Genomic DNA, 8,641 nt, shown 5'->3' with positions numbered 1-8,641 from the left:
ATGAAAAGCCCACAACCTGAAGCACCATATCTGCGCATGTGCACGGCGTGATTTGGCACTTGTGCGCATGCACGAAGCACGATTTAGTGCTTCTGTGCATGCGCGAGTGGCAAAACCCAGAAGTAACCCTTTCCGGTACTTCCAGGTCACCGCGGAACGCAACCTGAAAAAACGTATCAAGAAGCAAACGTAATATGAGGTATGACTGTACATATTTTGTACACATTACATGGCTGGAAAACTGCATTGCAAATAAATAAATTGCCTATTGTTTCTGAAAGTGCAGATGAGGTAGATTCAGCTTTAAATATGAATTGGCTTTTCCCCCTTTCCCTAGCTGAGAATGACAATACACTGTATACTGTATAATGAACACTCCAGTGCTGAGTGTCTCCTTTGATACTCCCACCTACCCACACCTGTTTCCCAGTGAGGCCAATTTTTGCCAGGACTTCAGTAACTTTGGACTTACCCAGACTTCCACTTGTCCCACCCCTTTCCCAAGGGAAAACCCACTCACTACTGCTGAATTGTAGCAAATGAATTGTAGCAAATGTCAATCGGGTTTTTCACAGACTGATGTTTGCTCCAAATCAGCACTAAAGAGCACGTTTTCCCGGGGAATGTGGCAGGAGGAACAAAAAACACTCAGAGCCATGTCTAGAAAGCATAGGACAAACAGAAGCCCTTGGACTGGATATTTTCGGAGTCATATACAACATTGCGTTCTGAAATGCTTCTCATTTCCAATGTTTTGGGAGCATTAGAGATTGCCTGACGAAAACCTTAAAGAAAGTTTGGTTGGTTACCAGCTCTTTGTCCATATCAGATGCAGGGTTGCATGAAGGGGTATGTTACTCATACTTTACAGGCATATGATGCGAGAACAGAAAGCACTACAGAATTGGCTGCAGTCTGGGCACTGATTGGCTGCTCCCAGTATAAATACTGCAGAATAATAATTTTGAGGTTTCCTCTCATTGTTCCTCCTGAAGCTCCTACTGCTGTCCTTTTGTTCTTATTCCAGCATTACAATTGCTCCTCTGTATGCATAGGAAGCTTTCTTATACCAATTCAGACCACTGGCCTATACAGCGCAGTATTGTCCACACTAATTAGCAGCCCATTTTCAGGCTGGGGTTTCTCACAGTCCACCTGGAAATGCAGGTAACTGAACCTGGGACCTTCTGCATGCAAAGCAGAGGCTCTCTACCACTGAGCCATGATCCTTCCTTTCTGGACATCTGCTTTATCTCTCCAATATACTGACCCAAATGTGAATTATTCACCTCTTGTGCTCCTGCCATCCCTGAGCTCACCCCCCCGGGTGTCAGTAGTACCAGTCTTCCCCCTGTACCTTCCCAATCTCCACAACTGCCCCATGGACAATGACCAGCATCTGGATCCCAATTTCCCATTGGCTTTGACTTACTGACTAGTTTGGGCATGGAGATTGAAATCTCCTTTTGATGGCTCAATGTAGGCGGCCCAGACTTTGCAAATGCTGTTCCTGCCCCGACTACCCTTGAGTCGCTCACGTGGCACCTTAGCACCTTCCATACTCTTTCTCCTTTCCCATCTTCCCTATTCTCTCCATAACATCCCAAGCTGTAGATGATGGCAGGCTCCAATGACACATCTCTCTGGGTTTGCCCTCCTGCCTGCACATATACGCATGAGCCCAGCCCTTTGTCTTTTGTTTACAGGCCATTCCTCCTCGCTTCACTTCCAGATTTACCACGTTTAGAAAGACAACGTGACCTACTTAGGCTCCCTGACCTAGTTATAGCAGAAACACTGACTCCAAATGCTCACTCTAGGAAAAAAAAGAAGAAAAAAGGACAAAGGCAGTGGAGCATGGAGAGAAATATTATCATGATTGTTGCTAATGAAAACAAACCCACCCGTATTGAGCTGCCTGCTGTTGCCTTTTTCAATCACTGCTGTTTCCCTGAGGGATACTAGGCGTTCAGCTGCTCTTCCACTTCTGCAACTCTGGCACTACCATCCAGCACCATCCTGACCTTTCCTTTATTTTCTCTGCTGCTCAAACCTTAAACTATCTTTCTTTTTTTTTAAAAAAAAAAGTATTGGCTGCAGTAGCCTGCTTGCTCATGAGAACATAAAAAGAACCCTGCTGGATTTAACCAATGGCCCATTTAGTCCAGCATTTCATTTCCACCATGGCCAAGCAGATGTCATTGAGAAGCTCACAAGCAAGACATGAGCACAACAGCACTCTCTCCACTTGAGATCCCCAGCAACTGATATAAGAGGCATGTTGCCTCTGGGTTGGATGAGGTAACTGTTAGGTGGATTTGTAGTTGGTTGACTGACTGAACCCAAAAAGTGCTCATTAATGGTTTCTCGCCCTCCTGAGAAAAAGTGACAAGTGAGGTGCCGCAGGGTTCTGTCCTGGGCCCGTTGTTGTTCAACGTCTTCATGAAGGGCCTGGATGAAGGAATTGAGGGGATGCTCATAAAGTTTGCAGATGGTGCCAGATTGGGAGGGGGTAACTAAAGCTGCAGAATAGAAAAATTGGGATTCAATATGACCTAAACATATTGGAAAAGTGAACCAACAAAATAAATTTCAATAGAGACAAATGTAAGGTTCTGCACTTAAGCAGGAAGACCCAGAAGCACAAATATAAGATGAGAGACACCTGGCTTACTAGTAGTACATGTGAAGTCTTGGTGGACCACAAGCTTAACATGAGTCAACAGTGTGATACAGCAGCAAAAAAAAGCTAACCCTATTCTAGGCTGCATCAACAGAAGTATAGTGTCCAGATCAAGGGAAGTAATAGTACCACTCTATTCTGCCTTAGTCAGACCACACTTGGAATACTGTGTCCAGTTCTGGGCACCACAATTTAAGAAGGATGTTGACAAGCTGGAACATGTGCAGAGGAGGGCAACCAAGATGATCAAGGGTCTGGAAACAAAGCCTTACGAGTAACGGTTGAAGGAGCTGGGTATGTTTAGCCTGGAAAAGAGGAGACTGAGAGGAGATATGATAGCCATCTTCAAATATCCTAATGGTTGTCACATGAAGATGGAGCAAGCTTGTTTTCTTCTGCCCTGGAGGGTAGGACTCAGACCAATGGATTCAAGGTCCAAGAAAGGGGATTCTGATGGAACATCAGGGAGAACTTTCCGACATTAAAAAGTGCTTGACAGTGGAACATTGTCAACTTTCCTTCCTTGGAGGTTTTTAAGCAGAGATTGGATGGCCACCTGTCATGGATGCTTTAGTTGAGATTCCTGCATTGCAGGGGCTTGGACTAGATGACCCTTGGGTCCCTCCTAACTTTATGACTCAATGTTTCTAAGAGATGGCAAATGTTTTACCTGCTCTGCAGTTGTTCTAACAGTTGTGTCTCTCCTGTCTCTGATGGGGCTTCATTGCACTCTATAGATAACAGTGTGAAGAGAGAGAAAAGTGGCAGCACGTTTGTGTCTCTTGAAACAGCTACTTCTATCCTGTCACTTGCTTTCTGACTTGCTTCACTTCATCTTTTTCTTCTAATTCTTCTGCAAATCTGCAGGAAATGAGAAGAGACCCAACAACCAGGAAGTAGTGCTGTCAAGATAGTAAGATAAGGAAATGAACCAGCATACCTCAAACTAAAGATCTAGCAGCATAGCAGCCGTAACAAAAAGTGAAAGGAAGTTAGAGGGAAATCCAAATTTACCTGCTACCAGACTTGCACAAAACAGAGCTTTGCATCCTCCCATGGCTCTGCTTCCAAACATGTTGATTCAGGTTTTGGAAGAAAAGCATAAAGAGAGTTTTGGATCTGCAAGGGGAGATTCACTTAAGAAGATTCAAAGGCTAACTTACGAATGTACCAAACTAACAATTTTTTCAACAAGGCAGTGTATTTTAAGAGCATCTGTTATTTTCATTTTTATATCTTCTGATAACCAGAAAGTCAAAGTACTCCTAAGAAATAGTCATAAGTGGGTTGAAATACTGGTGCAAATATTTCCACCCATCTTCAGTGCTCACGTCTCATCTCTCTAGTTGACATATGTCTGAGAAGCAGGGCTGGCCTGCCCATGAAGCAGTGTCCCCACCCTTCCAGCCTCTTCCATCATGGGCAGAAAAGTGGCACTGGCATTGACGCTGGCTTCTGGTAAGATCTCGTGAGATCTCAAAAAAATATCACGAGACCTCGGGTGCATGAGATCTCATGAGATTTTGGCGAGATCTCATGAGATCTCACCAGAAACCATTGGCCATAGCATCACTGCTTCACAGACTTCAACACTTTTCAGGTAAGGGAGGTAGCAGCAGGGTAGAGCAGTGTGGGCAGTGGCGGGGGGGGGGCATCACCTTAGGCAGTAGAACAGGACATGTTGCCCCTGTCGAGAATTATACCCTGGCATGCTGTTGGACACATTAGCAAACGAGGACTTACGAACCTCTTCTGACCACAATGTCAAATGAATAGGATACATACCGTGTTTTTCGCTCTATAACACGCACCCGACCATAACACGCACGTAGTTTTTAGAGGAGGAAAATCCGTAGACATGCCACCCATAGGCATTCCCTCCATAACACGCACAGACATTTCCCCTTACTTTCTTTTTTTTTTTCAATATACTTTTTATTAGTTTACAGCAAAAATCATATATTTCTAGCCAAAATTTCACAAATTATACTTTTGAGACTTCCTTCGATTTTTCTGGTAATCATCCATATATACTCCTAACTATAACGCATTTCCTTTTTTGCATTGTCTTTTAACTTTCACCTTTACCAATATATATTTTCCCGAACAATACATCTTAACCTTTACAGTGCTTCTTGAAACCCCACTAGCGTTGTATGTGAATCACATAGATTTTTCAGATAATCTACAAACTTCCCCCAATGTTCGATGAACTTTCGATTTTTATAATATCTTATTTTTCCAGTCAGTTTATCTAGCTCCGCATAGTCTATTAGTTTCGTTCTCCACTCTTGAATTGTCGGTGTTTCTTCCTGTTTCCACTTCTGGGCTAGTAAAATTCTTGCTGCCACAACTGCATACTGGAATAGCTTACAGTCTTTCCTTCTTATCTCTTTTCCTGTGATACCTAAAAGAAAAGCTTCTGGTTTTTTTACAAAAGTATATTTTAACATTTTTTTTAGTTCATTATATATCCCTTCCCAGAAGTTCTTAACTTTCTTGCATTCCCACCACATGTGATAAAATGTTCCCTCCCTTTCTTTGCATTTCCAACACTTATTGTCCGTTTTATACATTTTAGCTAACTTGACAGGTGTGATATACCATCTATAGAACATTTTCATCACATTTTCCTTCAATCCCATGCATGCAGTGAATTTTAAATTTTCTTTCCATAGTTTCTCCCAATCATCAAATTGGATATTATATCCAAAATCTCTAGCCCAGTGTATCATTACTGATTTAACTTCTTCGTCCTTCGTACACCATTCCAACAATATCTTATACATTTTTGACAAGATCTTATTATCACTATTAATTATATCCATTTGAAACCTAGAGTCTTTTTCTATATACCCCTTTTCCTTTGCATCTTTCTTAAACATTTCATTTACCTGGAAGTAGTGTAACCAATCATATACATAGTCCTTAACTTGTTCATATGGTTTTAGTTTCCATTTTCCTCCTTCCTTCATTACCAAATCTCCATATGTAGCCCAATTGCCTCTCATGTTCACTTTCTTTACACTCGTAACCTCCAACGGAGATAACCAATGTGGAACCCTTGGTTCTAAAAGGCTTTTGTACCTGTCCCATACTTCTATTAACGAATTTCTGAAGACGTGGTTTCCAAAGCCTTTGTGAACCTTTTTCTTATCACTCCATAAATAAGCGTGCCACCCGAACCTGTTGTCGAAACCTTCAAGATCTAATAATTCCTTGTTTTCAAGCTTAATCCAATCTTTTAGCCAGCAAATACATGCTGCCTCATAATATAGTTTCAAATCTGGCAGGGCGAAGCCTCCTCTCTCTTTCGCATCTGTAAATAATTTATATTTTATTCTTGGCTTCTTGCCCTGCCAGATAAACCTTGATATCACTTTTTGCCAATCTTTGAAGGTTCCACTCCCCTTAATTATGGGGATTGTCTGAAACAAAAATAACAACCTTGGGAGCACGTTCATCTTAATTGTAGAAATCCTGCCCCAAAAGGACAACTTCATTCTATTCCACACCTCCAGGTCTTTTTTTATACCTTTCCATATTTGAACATAGTTATTCTGGTACAGGTCAATATTTTTAGTTGTTAACCATATTCCCAAGTATTTTATTTTCTTCACTACTTCTATACTCTGGTTTCTCTTCAGATCGTATAAATCTTTCGCCTTTTACATTTCCCCTTACTTTCTAGGAGGAAAAAAGTGAGTGTTATGGTGCAAAAAATACGGTAATTGCTTCCTTATCCCTGTCCCGCCCCCTCACTGCCTACAAAAGCAGCAATGAACCACCTAGAGCTTTTGGTGATCAAAGAAAGGTGGTGAAAAGAAGAAAGGACGATCAGCCATCAATGAGGTGGTTACTCGGGAATATACTATAAACATTCACAAACGGATCCATGGCGGGCTCTCAAGGAGATCCGTAAATTTGCAATGAAGGAGATGGGGACTCCTGATGTACGCATTGACACCCGCTTGAACAAGGCTGTCAGGGCAAAAGGAGTAAGGAATGTTCCTTACCGTATCCGTGTGCGTTTATCCAGAAAACGCAATGAAGATGAGGATTCACCTAATAAACTGTATACACTGGTCACATATGTGCCAGTTACCACTTTCAAAAGCCTACAGACTGTTAATGTGGATGAAAACTAATCTTTCATTACAATAAAAATGTTATGACATTTTAAAAAAGCAGTGTATAAATCCTGTTAAATAAAAATAAACAAATATTTAAAATGGATCTAATGGCTGCACATTCAGGAACAATACCCTTTCACCTCATATCCTTTCCAAACTCACGAATTGTCTCCACTTCAGGCTGCCTGCAAACTCAGGAAGGTGCACTTATCGTTGATACTTCCTTCATGCATCAAAGCTTTCATTCAGAACATTGCAATGAAATCTTTGTCTACGCATTGTTGGTTTTAACTCTTGCTTTTCCACACAGAGAAGCTGACTGGACTGGCAGCTGAATCTTTATTTGCCACTGATGAAGGTGTTGTGTCTTCCGCCACACTTGAAGCAGCAGGCTAGTTTGGAGGGCGGGTCAGGAGATGCTATGTAGCAAATGCAGTTCTGCTTTCCACTGTGCACCCCAGCATCTGCTGCCTGAGGCATTTGCCTCACATTGTCTAATGATAGGACAAGCCCTCTAAATACTCGTAAGGCAAAAAAAGTCATTACACCTGCAGCAGCTAATGCTTTCCTCCTGTTACTATCCCTTCTAGTACACCCCCCTAGTACATTTTAAAGTTTTCACCTAACCTCACAGCCAGCTTGCATGAGGTAGGCTAGTTCTGAGTGATTGTGTCTTGGCCCTTGCCACTGGTTGAGCTTCACGGACAACCTCCCCCGACCCCCCAAATCCATATACTTTATCCACTGAGCCACAATGAGACATTATGGGAGAAAGTCACTGAAGGAGATATTTTTTTTATAAGCACATTCTCATTTAGCTTTACCACAGTGAATAACTTTTGTGTCCTTTGTTTTAAAAGAAACTTAATTTCTCATTTCAGGCTCTAATCATTTTTGTGTACCTTGCTGGGATCAAGCTGTGTTTCAGCTCCATTACTGTTTATGAAATGTACTTATTTTCAATGTCACAAAGTAATCTGTTGCATGCAAAACCTCGCCATGTACAATTGTGATAAGCACACATTAAAATCTGCTTCCGTCCAACAACAAGTGTGAGATTGACTTCAAGATGGCAGCGCTAATGATGATGGCGATGATCATCATAATGATGATGATAAATGACTTCTGTTTATTCCTCTTTGAGGTAATGAGCCTTTAATGTCAACAACACTTTTTCACGGGTGCAGGCCTAGAAATCTATTAGGTTTCTGAGGATTTTATCTATTTATCTATTTATTCTTAGAGCTGCAAAGTTAACATTTTAGATTTCAGAGTAGTTTTCTTTCTTCACCATCCAGAGCTGAGGGGTTAAACAGATGGATAGTACCTTCTCATGGAGGGTCAAGGAAGGACCACACCAATGTCTGAGTGGGAAATCCCACACTTATCATCCCACAAGGTGCACCAGATAGTAAATGAACACCCCGTTCAGCACTATGTGTCACAGGTGTGGAGGAAAAAACTTAAACATGTTGCAGAGTTTAGCAGGGTTTCCAAAAAATAGACCAAAGGCAATATTTCATTCAGCAGAGCTTTTACGTGTGCTGAAGGCAAATGTAGTGTAATGCTTATCAAATCCAATACAATCAGGATTGACTCAGTCCATACAGAGTTGCAGCACTTACAAAACTTATAAACTTACAACAAGATTAAACCTTAACACTATACAGAAACAGAAACACCACACCAGAAGGAAGAGAAAGAAAGAGAAAAGGCCCAGGCTCCTTCTGGCCTATATTTATAGTCAGCATGACTCTGCAGAATAGATATAAGAGAACTATTTCAAAGCAGCTTCCCAGAAGGTATAACCCAAACAATCATTAAC

General features: G+C 41.5%; 1 protein-coding gene and 1 long non-coding RNA gene across 2 annotated transcripts; one reads left to right on the top strand and one right to left on the bottom strand.

Annotated features, from left to right (window-relative positions):
• Positions 1 to 1,337: 1,337 nt before the first annotated feature.
• Positions 1,338 to 3,916, bottom strand: LOC310766919. The gene is made up of 3 exons (XR_014550526.1): positions 3,698 to 3,916; positions 3,354 to 3,414; positions 1,338 to 2,522 (listed from the first exon to the last, which is right to left on the bottom strand). It is a non-coding gene; the product is annotated as an uncharacterized lncRNA (long non-coding RNA).
• A 2,571-nt stretch (positions 3,917 to 6,487) lies between these two features.
• On the top strand, positions 6,488 to 6,870 carry LOC310760543 (large ribosomal subunit protein eL31-like; the record flags this gene model as incomplete). The annotated part of the gene is given in 2 exon segments (XM_083609285.1): positions 6,488 to 6,581; positions 6,584 to 6,870. Coding segments are annotated over 2 exon segments (342 nt in total), but the record flags the coding sequence as incomplete, so codon positions are not given.
• Between the last annotated feature and the right edge of the window lie 1,771 nt (positions 6,871 to 8,641).

The sequence above is a fragment of the Podarcis filfolensis genome (genome assembly GCF_964270895.1).
Source record: "Podarcis filfolensis genome assembly, chromosome: 1".
NCBI lineage: Eukaryota > Metazoa > Chordata > Lepidosauria > Squamata > Lacertidae > Podarcis > Podarcis filfolensis.
Note: the sequence above shows the minus strand (reverse complement) of the source record. Positions and strands in the feature narration are given on the sequence as shown.